This window comes from Passer montanus, unplaced genomic scaffold (genome assembly GCF_014805655.1).
Source record: "Passer montanus isolate IOZ18808 unplaced genomic scaffold, ASM1480565v1 scaffold22, whole genome shotgun sequence".
In the NCBI taxonomy this organism is placed as follows: Eukaryota; Metazoa; Chordata; class Aves; order Passeriformes; family Passeridae; genus Passer; species Passer montanus.
This window is the reverse complement of record NW_024366815.1, coordinates 9507427-9522963: the sequence shown is the minus strand read 5'-3', so window position 1 is coordinate 9522963 and position 15537 is coordinate 9507427. Positions and strand designations below refer to the sequence as shown.

The 15537-nt window shown below is 36.9% G+C and overlaps 1 protein-coding gene across 1 annotated transcript in view; it reads left to right on the top strand.

Moving 5' to 3' along the window:
* The window catches only part of ELOVL7 (ELOVL fatty acid elongase 7), a 32006-nt gene extending 16619 nt beyond the window's left edge, over positions 1–15387 (top strand). The window contains exons 2-8 of the mRNA XM_039710001.1: positions 3065–3153; positions 5001–5191; positions 7490–7570; positions 8106–8162; positions 9876–9981; positions 12795–12931; positions 14256–15387. Of these exons, the coding sequence (XP_039565935.1) occupies positions 3090–3153; positions 5001–5191; positions 7490–7570; positions 8106–8162; positions 9876–9981; positions 12795–12931; positions 14256–14459 (840 nt within the window). The 5' untranslated portion in view covers positions 3065–3089 and the 3' untranslated portion in view covers positions 14460–15387. The remainder of the gene's footprint in view (positions 1–3064; positions 3154–5000; positions 5192–7489; positions 7571–8105; positions 8163–9875; positions 9982–12794; positions 12932–14255) is intronic.
* The last annotated feature ends 150 nt before the right edge of the window (positions 15388–15537 follow it).

Sequence of the window (15537 nt, the reverse complement as noted above, 5' to 3'; positions counted from 1 at the left end):
GGGAGAGGACTCCATCCCCTGCTCCAGCAAGGAGTCTCTCCCATGGGAGGCAGTTATCTATGAACTTCTCCAGTGAGTCCATCCCACGGGCAACAGTTCTCCATGAGCTTCTGCAATGTAGGTCACTCTTCCGTGGGGTGCAGTCCTTCAGCCACAGCCTGCTCCAGTGTGACCTTCTCTCTCCATGGGTTCACAGCCTCCTCTCAGGCATCCACCTGCTCTGGCCTGGGTCTCCTCCAGGGGCTGCAGGTGGATCTCTGCATCCCCAGAGCCCTCTAGGGGCAGCAGGGGCACAGCTGCCTCACCATGATCTCACCACGGGCTGCAGGAGAACCTCAGCTCTGGTGCCTGGAGCACCTCCTGTCTTTCCTTCTGCAGTGACTTGGGTGTCCTCTCACATGTTCTCACTCTGCTCTTCTCTGGTGGCAACTACAACTGCACAAGCATTGGGTGTTTTTTTCCCTTCTCCTTACATCTGTTATCACAGAGGTGTTACCACCATTTCTAATTGGTCCAGCCTTAGCCAGTGGCACATCCATCTTTGAAGCCACCAGAGACTGGCTCTGCTGGACACTGAGGAAGCTTCTCACAGGCCCTCACAGAAACCACCCTGTAGCCCCCACCACCACCACCAAAGCTTGGCTATGCAAACCAAATACACTGATATTATATGGCAATTGATTTAGTGCCAGAATCTACACTAAATTTTCTGGATTTTTAAGAGCATGTTTTGAAGCAGATTTCTTGTTTAAATCTTTCAGTCTTGGTCAGCAGGTTGAGCTAGCCATTCTGAGTTCCAGTAATGCAAGGGTGGGAAAACTGGGTGGCAGTAAAATCAGGAAGCTACTTTTGTTACCAAAGAACCAGTTAAATATAATATGATTGTTTGTACTCAGTGAATATATTTGTTGAAAAATTGAGCCATGCTCTGCACAAGGTTTCTGTGGGCTTTGGCAGAATTCTGTTATAACCACTGCATGAAGTGCTTTCCGTTTGCCATGCCTTTTCTCTTGACAGACTGTTCTCATGTGTCTGAAATTGAAAGAATACTGGATTAAAAGGATAATTTATTGTAATCGGTCTAACAATTTAATACAATAGTTATTTATAAAGTAAACATTTTTAATGGCTCCTCCCCAGCACCAGTTATGGCTGAATTGCTTGGCTGTCACAGTTGAGCACTCTGAAGTACCTGGTGTCCAGGACAGGATTGGATTTATAGGTGTTTGATATCATCCATAGTTGGCTTATGGAGCAAGGTGACAATAATATTTAAAATTTGCCTCTAACCATAAAATGCTTTCTCTCATGTGATTGCTAGTGTCAAATGCAAGAGTGCTTCTCATGTTTCCATTGGTAAAGAAAAAGGATGCCCCCTACTTCTTGTTTTGTCCACACCTTTATCAGCATAGAGTGCTGAAGCAAATATTGTAATATAAATACAGGATGCATGAAAATGGTCAGCGTCAAGGCAGTGACATTGAATTGGGAAATGCTGATCCTGGAGGATTATATTTCTAGAAAATGTGAACTTAAAAGAGACATGCAGAGGGAATATTTTCCAAACCTGAAATGGGTAGTGGTTTCAGTAATTCAGAGACACGGGACAGAAGTGCAACCAGGAAAACAAGTGGGAAGCAAGATGAGAATGGAGATGAAGTAGATCAGTTGAACTCTAAGGGAGGCAGCCTTGTTTGTGTTGCATCTTGCAATGAAGGGTGAAATATGGCAGTACTTGTAGAAGTGGAAATAAAGGTGAAATTGTTTTTCTGGACTGTTAAGGGGAAGACAAATGAGAAGATGATAGTGGGGAGATCTGAGGAGAGCGATGCATTACCCATGAGGGAAGAACTGGCTCTCTCAACCTGCAGTTGGCTTAGCTGGAGGAGATGCAGAGGGCTGCCAGAGGAAGGGAGCTGGTTATCAAGGTGTGCTGCAGCCTGAAATAATAAATAAATACTACTAATAAAGGTGAACACAGTGTGAAGATTGTGCAGGGGTATTTAGAGAATTCATATGGTAAAGTGAGACACTGAGTGGGTATGAGAAAAACACCATCAATTGTGCTGGGATATTTAAAAGGTATTTTCTAGGGGAAATGAGGCAAGGGAAGGGCTCATGGGTGCTTGATTGTAGAGCAAAAATCAGTATTCATATAAGAATACTTCTCTGAAAAGTTTTACATAAGGAGGAGGTACTGCATGCAAAGTGGATGTGCAGGATAATTTTTGTGAGTTAATAGTGGTACTATGTAGGTAACATTGGTACTATGGCATTCCATGATTCTGGTGTGGAAACAGCTGATTCATCAGAGTGGGATTTGCATACTAATTATAACATGGCTAATTATTGTATTTAAAAGGAGCATGCTGACATATTGGTACCTTTTCTCCTTCCCACATACCTTAGAAATATTTATTATTAAGATTTTTTTTCAAAAATAAATGTTGCAAAGCTGAACTTCCTCATATATCAGTGGCTTGGACTTTAAGTGGAAAGGGTGATAAAAAATAATTTAGGCATCTGCTGTTTATTCATATTTACCTCTTAACTGTAATGGTTAACCACAGCACAGTTTCTTGAGATAACACTTTATGGCACGGAAGCACCTGGTTTGTATGTACAGATTGCAAAATTGTATTGTTGTGCAAAAATAAATGTTGCAAAGCTGAACTTCCTCGTATATCAGTGGCTTGGACTTTAAGTGGAAAGGGTGATAAAAAATAATTTAGGCATCTGCTGTTTATTCATATTTACCTCTTAACTGTAATGGTTAACCACAGCACAGTTTCTTGAGATAACACTTTATGGCACGGAAGCACCTGGTTTGTATGTACAGATTGCAAAATCGTATTGTTGTGCATAACAGCTCTGCTATAAATTAGACCCAAGGACAGTGGGATGTGGCCAGCTAATGCTTCCTGATCTGTATTTAACATATGGTGCTCTGTTAGTCTTTTCTCTTTTCTTACCACTCTGCTTCCTGAAAGTCTTTCCCAAAAAACTTTATTAATCTTTCTTTATTGATAAAACCCGTATTTCTGTTTTGGCTTGTTTTCTGCAGGCAGCATCATAAAAATCAAGTGAAAATGGCCTTTAGCAATCTGACATCAAAGGCTATACTACTGTATGATGAATGGATTAAAGATGCCGGTGAGTCATTTAAATCTGAAACTTACTAACTCCCAATAATTTTGAATAGCAATGTTTAGCTATGCTAGGTGTGTTGTTTATCAACTTAGAAGTAGCTTTGTCATCCTGTGAATATTTGTAAGACTTGCCAGGTTACCTATTAACATGGCAGTCTAGTTTCTGCACTTTAAAACAGGAAGTAAACAAAACTCAGGTAGTTTATGGAATTAAAATCAGAGTAAATAAAGTGCAGACAGTGATTCTCCTGTCAGTGTCTCTGGTTGCCTGAATATATAGTTTGAGTTTTTCTTATGGTGCTGAATGTATAGTTTTAATGCTTTCATTACCAAACAATTGCATTTTATCAGTTAATTAATGCACATTGCATTTCTGCATTTTGCTTTTGCAAAATGAAAAAAAAAAGCCCAGGCCCTGATAAATTTCAGTATTTTGAAATGAATCCTCAGAGTAATTAACTCTGTCACAGTGGTAATTGGAAAAGGGATGTTTGTCTCTTGTTGCAGTTAGTAAGGGATAATAATCACACTTTGATTTTATGTTGCCACTCTCTTATTCTGTTTGCTTACCAAAAGCTGAGAGAAGACCTCAGTTTTGGGGTTAAGACCCATGAGTCTCAGTGTTTGTCCCTGTGGTAGACAGATAGTGACAGGGATTAGCTAATTCCTGGAAAAAAATTGAGAAGTGGTTAAGGTTTGATAGATAAGATTAGATTTATGTTTTCTAGCATAGCTGAGCATCACTTTTCTTGTTCTTGTAAAAGCACAGCCTGCAAGTGAGCAGGGAGTTTAATTAGTATGACTCATGGGATGAAGTGGATTGGGATGGAGTGAGCATTTCTGCTTGCAGTGTCCACGACTCCAGAACCTCAGCTGTCTCCATGCCCAACAGTACTTGTATGGGGCATTTTGTATCATAGTGTTAGCAGTGGAACATGGTTTTCTCAGGATTAGTTTGGGAAGAACAGTGGGGAGGGTTTGGTAGGAGCAGGGCAAGGGTGGATACAACAAAAACAGTTGTGAAGAGGTGGTGGTTCTCCTGCAGCACACTCGAGCAGATTCCTCATGCTGTGGGTCACAGCCCTCCTTGGTCTGTGGGCAGCAGCACTGGCACATCACAAGCTGTGAGCAGCATTGCAATGTGCTCTCCTCCTCAATCTGTTTTATACTTTCAGTGGCTGTTAAACAGATCAGAAGGTCTCATGGGTGAAAGGTTGCTTGAATGCTGTGGGTTGAAAATTTGCTGACTTGAAACATTTGGCTATGAATTAAACGCTTGACAAAAATAACACTAGTATAATTTTACCCTTAAAATGCAGCAACAAACCATGAAAGCAACGGTTTACTGAGTCAGTAGTTAAGTTTGGGATAATTCTGAACCAAATCTTCCAAAAGTCAGTGTAAAAAAAATTAAAGAAAATAAAACTTACATGAGGCTTGTTTCAGTTCACCTGCTTATGGAGAAATGTGGCAGTCTTTGGTGATCTGGGACTCTGTGATGAACCACAAAAGGGTGCAGTGAAATCATGGTGATGCTCAGATGAAATTATACATTTTTTTATATTATTGTATTATGACTTGTTGTATGAAAGTCTGTGCTTTGTTGGGTTGTAAAGACAGAAAATCATGTCACTCATGATTCTCTGCCTCCTTTTCATCTGAAGAAAGAAGCATTGAATCCTACATGGGTTAAATCATGTTATCCAGTCAGTATAGATTTGTATCAGTATCATCTGAAACATGATAAGTAACAGAAAAGCCTAGACCATCAGGAATTAAATGCTTTTTTGTAATTGTTTTAGTAAGTACTGTAGACATCTGATTTTTTTTTCCTCCCTCTACCCCCTCTAGATCCAAGACTGGAAGGCTGGCCACTCATGTCTTCACCTTTTCCAACAACTTTTATCATTGGAACCTATGTTTATTTTGTCACTTCCTTGGGACCCAGACTCATGGAAAATAAAAAACCTTTTGAACTCAGGCAGATCATGACGTTTTATAATTTTAGTGTGGTAGCCCTCTCTTTATATATGACTTATGAAGTAAGTACTATGTTTGTAGTGTATTTATATATTTCATGTCTTTAACAACTAATTTTTGATAAATTTATGAATATAATTCCTACAGTGCAATTCTCAAAAAATGTTATTGTCATGGCAGTAATTATCATCCTCCCAGCTGTACGCTAAACTTGTAATTCTTGGAAAAAGAGAATAAGTCATACCCAGAAAGAGAGAACATGAAACATTTTGTGTTTTTATATATAATTTTAAAAGTTTAAAGCTTTCATCATTTAAATTCTCTGTACTGCAGCAGGAAAAGCAGACAATATGCTTTTCTTAGTATTTTGTAATTGTTTCTGTCCTATTGGGTGATAATGTGACAACCTGCCCTTAAGGGGAAGGAACAACAACTGATGTTTCAAACACTGTATAGAGAGTGTCTACTATGAAATAATCTTCAGTTAGATCTGCCTTTTAAATGACAGAAATCAATGACAGAAATTAACAAAATCTAATTCAAGGTATTTTTGTCCTTTAAATGAACAAACAAAATCCCTCTGAACAAAAAACCTCCAACCTCTGCCTCCTGCTTTTCCCCCTAAGCCAAATTTATTAGTATCTTTAACATTGTTTTTCCCCACAACCCCAAAATAGCAAATTCTCTTTTTTTTCAAAAGCCATGTCGAGATTTTGCTGCTGTTGGGCTTTACTTGTTTGTTGGGATTTGGTGGGCTTTGGGAGGGTTTTTTGAAGTGTAGGTATTGATGGTATTGTGTGAATGACAGCCTTACACGTTTGTTTGGTGAAGCATCACTGTGCTAGTACTGACCCTGTGCATGACTTCCAGCCTATGTGGCTATTTCAGGGCCAGCAAACTAGTAATAAAAAGCTGTCAGATTATTGTGCCAAATTGGCAGGTTATGTTCTTGTTAGCTTAATTTGCATGAATTTTATCATGAGTTACCGTGAACTACCTGACATTTTTCCTAAGCTCTCTAAAGGCACTGCAGCAGCAGCTACTTTGTGTCATGACTGTTGTGTGGAAAGTGGTGGGCAAGATGAACACTTTTGCTATTTAGACTTTTTTAAAAAATATTGCTGAATTTCCTTTTGGAATTTGGTTCCAAGTTTGGTTTGATTATAAACCTCAGAAAAAAACCAAACAACAACAACAACAACAAAACAAACAAAAACAAACAAAAAGGAAAACAAAAAACCAACCAAACAAACGAAAAACAAAACACCAAAAACCACACAAAGAAACAGTAAAAGAAAAAAATTAAATTTCTTTTTTTATCATGCCTGATACTGGCATGATATTCAATAAGCCTGCTGTCAAGACTTCCATGTTACAATTCCATGAAAGAGTGCATGGACAGAGTGTAACCTGTTGAATTTCTAGTATTGTGTGGTGGTCAGCAAGAAGCTGATTCATTCCCTTTTTCGAATGAAGTCATTTGGTGGGTGTTTTAGTGCTGGTGTTCTGAAGAAACCCGTTTTTTTTAAGCAATCAGTTATTTCAGGAAGTTAAAAGGACTAAAGCCTGCTTCAGTTGGGAGAGGTGAAGCTCTTACCATGCATGAGTGGATGGTGATAATGAGAAGCATCATGAAGATATAAAATACAGATGTCATAGTAGCTGGCAGTAGAGTAAGCCAACTATAATACTAATATTGTTGCTGTTGTCCAAACTTTAATACATTCCAAGAGAAAAGATTATATTATATTTGGTAAATATATTCCTGTGGTCATGTGCTCTCAGTTGTGCTCATCACTCATATGAGTGGAAAACTAATTGAACCATGAAGTTTAACTACGCAGAATTTTAGAGACTATGGTATGAAATATACATCATGCATATTGATTTGTTCCTTGTCTGTAATGATAATTAGCAATGGCTTTCTGTTATGCTGGTTTTGTTATAGTATTAAGCTGGTGTGTTGCATTCTTTTTTGTATTAAGATATTTAGCTGTGATAGCAATTTTAAAAATAATTCTATTTGGTTTTGTGATCTTACTTACACAGTAAGTTGTTTTTTAACACTGGTTTTGAGATGCATTTCTTTCTTCTCTTCAGTTACTAAAGCTGAAATAATGGGTGTAGGAAGAAAATTCTTGTCTATGGGTGTGGTCCTGGAATTAGAAATTCATTAATCTGCAACAGCAAAGGATTTTTGTGGTAGCTATCCCACACACAGGTAGATGATTGACAAAGTTGCTGATTTAAGGTGTTTTTAATATTGTTTTTCCCCTCCTGCTTAGTGATTGCAAAAGTAATCCAAAATTAATGAATTTTTCAAAAGACGTAAAGTTAATCTTTGTCCTTTTTTCCTCCAGTTTCTTATGTCGGGCTGGGCCACAGGATACTCATTCCGGTGCGATATTGTTGACTACTCGAGGTCACCAACAGCTCTAAGAGTAAGTTGCCAAAGACAAAGATGAATTGTTGTCATAGAATAACAGAATGGTTTGGGGTGGAAGTGACCTTGTGAGATCATCTAGTTCCAACGCCCCTGATATGAGCAAGGACAACTTCCACTAGAACAGGTTGTTCAAAGTAGTGTGTTATACATATACTTTATTTTTAGAAATGCTTTTTGAACAACCTGCTTTTTGAAGGCACTGTTGTAGAGTGGAATGCTCTAAATGGAAATACCCTCTTGCGTAATGTAGAGCATGTGAGTTAACTGAAGGGTTGGTTGGTTGGTTGGTTGGTTGGTTGGTTGGGAGAAAGAAAAAGACAAGGAATTCATTGGCTTGTTTTTGTTGGTTTTAAAATTCCTTTAAGTATAAAAAATGTTTTATGTTTTTAAAGAAAAAGCAATCAAATTATACATTTAAATATTTCTGTCAACCTTGGAACATCACTTGGCCCAATACTTTCCTTTACATAGACACCCATTTGTTCTGCTATGACTTCTATGGTTTGACAATTTGATTTTTATTCTTGCAGATGGTGCGAACTTGTTGGCTTTACTTCTTTTCCAAGTTCATTGAATTATTAGACACTGTAAGTATTTGTAGCCTAATAAGAGCCTAAAAATTTCCTTTTCACAGCAGAAGGACTGGTGCTGTTCAGGGCTGAGGATATAAGTTGTTTTTTATTTAATCCTCCAATCTTCAATTATTAGAATACCATCACAGTGTTTACCCCTATTATCTCTTTCTATCTCATTGTCTTTTTACACTGTTCTTCCTTCATTATCAGGAAAAATGTTAATGAGGGAACAACATACCTTTAAATATTTAGGAAGACTGGATAACTTGTTTGTCTAACAGCTGAGTACACTAATCTGTTATGCTATGTGAATGCTTGTCTCAACACTGCAGATAAAAAACAGTTGATCATGCTGAATATTTTTTTTCACATCATCTTCAGATTTTGTCTTCCCCATTCATATCATCAGCAGCTCTGAATGCAGGACAAAATTGCCATACCTGCCATACCTACTTGCTCTAAATTCTGGAGATTGTCTTGAGTGTTGTGACTATAGAGGTGTTTGATGTCAGGCTGGCACTCTAACCTGTTTCACGTGAAGTCTGAGCAGCAATCCATTGAAGCTGAATGCAGACCTCACTCACCACCAGCAGCCATTTCCCGAAGACTGGCACCAGACAGGACTGACTGAAAATACCAGCTTCTGAGGGTTGGAATTAGTGCAGTTTTTGCAGTATTGTTTGGGACACAACAGTAATGGTTCAGGAGCTGACTCATGAGCAGTGAGGATGTTCTACATCCTCTGGGCAAAGCTCGCTGTCTGACTTTTCATCTGCAAATGTCCATGATTCAACACTGGGAGATCTTACTGACTAAACCAAATGGAATGGTAATGGAAGTGTCAGGAATGCTAAAACTGGAAAATCCTGACAGGTATATTCCTCTATTCGGCTTTATTCCCTACAGGTTATAGTGCTCCTTTTTAATTAGTCCTGAGACTGATTTTTAAAAAATAAAAAAGTTTTGTTTGAATACAGACAACTAGGTACTTGTTTCTCATCTGTATTTTTTGTTTTATTGTAAAGGTAATTTCTTAGCTGTATTTAAATCAGCTGATTCCAAATGTTTTCTCTGGCACACCAGACTTCTTTTCTTCTGTGTTTGTTTGCTTGCTATCTGATACTACCCTTTCCATGACCTGACTTCTTTTTTTTTTTTTCCTGGCTTCCCTTAACATTTCCCTTGATGTCTGTCCTTTAAAATGGGGCCTGTCCATATTATTTAAGAATACCTACATATATTCTGTACAGTTTTAATATTTTCCAGTGTTAGCTAAGTCAGAGTTCATAATAAAGTGCTTTTCCTCTAACACAGTTTTTTCTACTGCTAGTCCTTCAGGTAATTTTCTCAAATAGCCTTTCATTAATAGTTCAGGGGACTTAAAATCTGATGCATGTAAAGACTTCTCAGTCCAAGCAAATCCATCTTACACAGCTTTTTGCACATGTAGGTGATGCCTCAACCTTTGACATTTGGTTTCAAAGCTTGCCTTGGCTTTTGAGATTTCACAGGTGGATTTTACTTACTGGTTTTAAGTTTTTTTTTGAAAACTAGTTTGCATAGCCAGCCAGTCACTCAGTTTTCCTTCCTCTCCCAACACTGTAACTGTGAAGAACTTTTGAATGTATAGTAATGAGCAAGCAGCACTGATGTGTACTTCTTTCCTTAAATATGTTGGACTTGATTATCTTCTGTAACATTTTGTTCATTAAAAATCTGTTTCAGATATTTTTTGTGCTGCGTAAGAAAAACAACCAAGTTACGTTCCTGCATGTCTTTCATCATTCCATCATGCCGTGGACCTGGTGGTTTGGAGTCAAATTTGCTGCAGGTATGGAGAGAGAGTGGAGTTTAGGTTGAACATATCTTCTAGTAGCAAAAGTTACCTATGGTAGACAAAAAAAAAGAAAGAGAATTAAACACCTTGGAAACATCAGTGTTCTTGAATTCAGACTTCTGCAGTATTTTTTGGAACAAATGAGATCACCATAATTATTTAAATGGGTGGGGATTACTCATTTTTCCTATTTGACAGCATTTTGTTCAGTGTTGATTTCTTATGGGGAGAAGAGGTTCAGAGAAAAAAGTTGTGTACAACCAAAAAACATTATTAAATGAGAAGGAGAAGTCATTGAAAAATCATAAGTGCTAGGGGAGATACATGAAGCAAATAACTGTTGAAACTGCTTCATAACCATTTCACCCCCTACAATGTTAGAAAGGAGGAGAGGAGGACTACATTCATTTTTTTTCCTGTTTGAGAAATTATTCAGTCTTTGTTGCAGTTTCTTTTGCTGGCTTTGGACAGCATGTGTGGGATTTATATACATTTGATACTTCAGCTTTCACAAAACTACAGAAATATTTTTCTGGACTTTCTTTATTAAAGAAACATATTTGAATTGTTTTGAATTTAAATTCTTTGACCACTATGAGTTTACCTTCACTTTTTTCTTTCCTGCTCAGTGTGGCCTTGCATGCATTTTCCTATGCCACATTACCAGTGTGCACCACTAATAAATACAACTTGCCATGAGAGTAGTCTGAAAAGCACAGAGTGGAGAAATGCACAGGCATTTATTAATCCATTTCTGGGACAGCTTAGGCTTTTTTTGGAGTTTCTACTGAGAAATAGTGGGGTTTCATACATGTTTACCTAGAAATATGTTTTTTGTTTATTTTTTTTTGTCCCAGAAAATTGGTGATTAATTGATGATGCAGTTGTTCCATTGCTTTTCAGTCTGATGTGTTAATGTCTATTTTATGTCTGTTTTTTTCCTGGAGTGGTCCAGAAAGCACTCCAGAAAATTTGTATGTCTTTTGAACCTTTCCAGTGTGCAGCTTTTCCTTGTGTATAAATGGATATACCTCTCTTGTATTTGTTGAGTTTCTGTTATTAGGAAAGTGCTGGATTGATTATGTCTTTCTCAAATCTTGCTGAGTGAGTGGCATTAAGTTAATAATGAAACTGTGAATGGTTGTCTCAGCATACAAACCGGTGTGTTTATAGGTCTGCAAAGGGAAATCTGTAGCAAATAACAGTCCCTCCTCTTCAACCTTGAAAATTTTCCACTTATAGGTGATTAGCTTTCTCCTTTTTATCTGGATGTTGGATCAGTATACCAGCTACAGGCTTCTGATTTTGAATCAGATTCAAATTTCCCATGTGATAATTTGACAAATGCTTTCAGCAAAGTGTGTACGAATTGTTTTGTCCTCTGCTAGTAATAGTCCCTCATATTTATGCAGAGCTGTGTGTATTCGAAAAACCCTATTGCTTATCTTTACATTTATCTTTCCAAATACTGTTGTTTGATAAGCTTAATTTTTTTCCCAAGAATTTCAGTCCTGCTGATGTTTACCTTGTATTCAGTTTCATCAGTGCTTGTCCTTCTAAACAGCAGCATCTGTAAAGTTTTCAACCAGTTTGTAAAAAACCATCAGTTGTGGATGGAGATGCTGTTTTTTTCTCTGATCTGATATAAATAGCGAATTATAAAATGATGCTTAGTGCTATTTTTTGGAGCATATTTTTGTAATGTTGTGTAGGTTCCTTTTTTCTCTGCTTTAGCTATTTATTTTTTCTTCTGCATATTCACTGCACAAGCCAAAAAAAGTATGTATATTTGAACTGTAAGAACATTCAAATTATTTTAAAAAATACAAATAGCTAGGTTTCAAAGAAAGTTTGCAATCACAGCTGGAGGAGTTATGCCTTCTCAAGCTGGAAGGTCAGTGTGAGCTACTAAAAACACAAAATATGTTTTATTTTTAATTGGAATGATTCTAAATGGGAAAATGGCAGTCTTTTTCTCACTAAATGTCTCCTTTTATGTCATCTTGTTTTCTTTTTGATGATCATTGTTTTCATGTCCATGTTTCTTTTAAAAATACTTTCCTGTCTGCTGCTTCTTGGATCACTTTTACCTCTAATTTCTTGCATACATTAAAATAAAGCTTTGAGCAGGATCTTGTAGCTCCATGGTTAATCCAATGAAAAAGGAAGTATTTCCTTACTTGTTCTTTGAAATGTTCATGTGTTAACGGTTTGTCATAAATTTATCCCAAAATGGGCCCTACTTAAGTTTCCCTTTCACTGGAAGTATGTTTTAAGATTGACAATGGATCTGTGAGACACTTGTCCATGATTATGAAAACTTACTGTCTGAAACTGTATTTCATTCCCTGTGAATCTACAAATCTGTATTAAGAAGAGAGTTATTACTTATCCTCTACAACATTTTTAAGTTCATCATGATGTCTAGAAAGGTGCCAAAAATCAGGAGGAATGCTTTCTAACAACTTTTCTGTGTCTCTATCAAATATAGGTTTTAATAAAAAATAATAAAAAAATGAACCCAAGGAACAAAAAATTCCACCAAAATGTTTTTACATGTAATTAGATCAGCTGAGTTTTACTGCTGTTTTGGGAATGCTTAGATAAACGTTTTCTGAGACAAAAAACTGATGTGATCCATCAGAACTGGTATCAGCCCAATTCAGGTAATATACCTTGAGGGTTAGTCAAAGTCTAGGTTTTGTGGTACATGTTGTTCATACCCTGGCTCAAGACAATCTGCTAGGACCTCAGTGGCTTTTTCAATACCTCCTGTAATAGTACTGCTATGTTTTGTTTTTCTCCAGGTGGTTTAGGAACATTTCATGCTTTGCTGAACTGTATTGTGCATGTTGTCATGTACACTTACTATGGAATCTGTTCTTTGGGACCAGCCTATCATAAATATTTGTGGTGGAAAAAATACATGACAACTATACAACTTGTGAGTAACTGTCTTTGACATAAGCACCTCTCAAAAACCTGATTGCAGCTAATATGGATTAAAAGCAATAAATTTGTCCTTTCACTTATGCCCAAGTGTGGAGCTTACAGTTGGTATAAGATTTACTAATGTTTTAATTGAGGATAACAAGAGGTTTGAGCTCTCTACAGTAATATACTTATATCTGCTGATGTCAGGATTCACTGTAATCACAGATTTAGACAAAAAAGCTTTTCAGTTATGCAGTACTTGACAAATATATTTACAAGACTCATTGCTTGTATAAAAATTATTAAAATATAAATTTACACCAAAAACATACAATTAATGTACAGAATACACATGCAACTAGTAACTACATGTAACATGTAGTAAGCAAAGGGAAAAAGCATGTCTTTAGAACTTGATGTTCTTTCAAAGAAAATGTTTGTGCTTGGAAAATTTACTTCTCTTTAATGGTCTCTCCAGAGAGCATTCTCTTTAACGCTCTTTCCAGAGCATTAAAACCCACTCTTGCAGTGTGGATATATTAAGTGTTTTATCCGCTTTAGGTCACTTTCAAAAGGTTGCTCTTCTGAGGGCTTTTTCATGCCCACCTCATTTAATAGGTGGATTTTCAATATTCAGTTGCTGGCTAAACAAGTGGCTTGGAATGAGCAAAGATAAGGAGGAGGTAAAGGAACACCCTGTCTGCTTGCACCAGGGCTGGTTTTGGTAGAATAGTTCATGTAACCATGTGCAACTCTGAACAATGTAGCCTGAATATTTATAGCTTGGTCTTTTTGACCTAGAGGCACTACTAGTGGACTTTTAACTTGGAGTTCATGTGGAGTGTATTTTTTCACGTCCTAGTGTGCAGGGAAGGTGGGAATTATTGATCCCTAGCCCTGTAATGGTTTCTCCTCTCCCTCTCCCCCTCCCCTTCCCCTTCCCTCTCTCCTCTCTTCTTTTTTTTTCTTTATTTTTTTTTTTCCCTCTGGCTAATTTTTCTGGACAAACAGTGTCTCCTTCCTTTTTATCTGAACTGGCCAAGGTAGAATCCTATTTTACTACTATGAGTTTTTTAGTGTGTCCCAGAAGTTCTCTTCCTTTTTATGTAAACCTGTTTTTCAGTGGAATAATATTTTGGGGAGATGGACTACAAAGGTGCATCTGTGTCATATTAGGAACTTGTCTTGTTGTCCCTGTTGCTCCTTGCTTTCCATCCACTCCACCCCTACTATCTGTTTATCAGCAAACAAGCTATGCTGAAATTTTTTAAACTTCTGTAGTAAGATTGTAATTTATTTTAATAGTACTTATTTTCTTCACCTTTTCCCTCCAGGTCCAGTTTATTATGATTACAGTCCATATAGGACAAATCTACATCATGGATGATTGTCCGTACCAGTATCCAATTTTCATGTTTATTATCTGGCTTTATGGCTCCATGTTTTTAGTCTTGTTTCTCCACTTCTGGTACCATGCTTACACGAAGGGACAAAGACTGCCAAAAATGGCAAGAAATGGCATCAGCAAAGATCAGTGAAACAAATTCTTGTCTCTAAAACCAAAGAAGTGTATATGTCAAAGGGGAAACTTGCACTACTTGACAATCAAGATGTTTAGGTGCGCACACTACATGGTGTATATTTTGTATGTTTTCTTCCAAAACAGAATTTGTATTTTTACCGTAAGTTATTTGGGATTCAGAACATGGGAGTGGGGAAGAACTGTGGATCTCTGATTAAAAAAGAATGAGATCTCTGTCTAGAAAATGCACAAAAATAAAGATAATTGGAAAAACTACAATGTGTATGACAAGTACTGAGTACTTTGAACACACTTTGAGGGGGATAAAAAATACTTCACTTTAAATGTTGTAAGTTGTTAAGACTGTCAGCTGCATTTTATTATAAGAATGATTCTTCAGTAAGTACTGTTTATAGAATCTAAGACATATTAATATAGTTAATGCATAAACATTGTTACATCCGTTTATAAACTATTACTTTAAAGGAAGGATTGTATGTTAATCTGTCAAGACATAGCGTTTCATCTGAAGATCACAGATTTTTGGATATACTGTCTTTTACTAGGAGAACTGAATTCATTTCATGTTCTACTCAGTTGAACATTATCATAAATGTTGGAAAGCTACTAATATGGGGATTATCTGAATTGTCTTGTAGCATAGTGATCAAAACATCTTATTGATTTGTTCACTGGAGTAGCCAAATATTCTTATTATTCAATGTGTCTATGGATATACTTTAAATTGCTAGCCTGTGCTTTTTGTGAAGTGGGGCTAGGAGGATTATGGAATCTTTTAATTCAATAGCCAAAATCTTAGTAGTCAAATAAAATGTAAAAAAAAATTGATTTAATGATTTAAGCTGAAATATTGCCTACCATGATTGTACTGTGCTCTACTTTCTTTCATTTCCATTATCTATTGAAATACATGTCTAGAAAGAGTTTGTGTCATCTTGTTTTTTTTACTATGGTGGCTTGTTTTTTATCAGCTCAAGGTTAAAGTTACTCCAGTTACCTTGTCTGGAACCAGGCAAAAAAGTACGTGACATTCTCTGAGCTTCTGAAAGTGGGGCAGGCAGTGGTGACTGGGA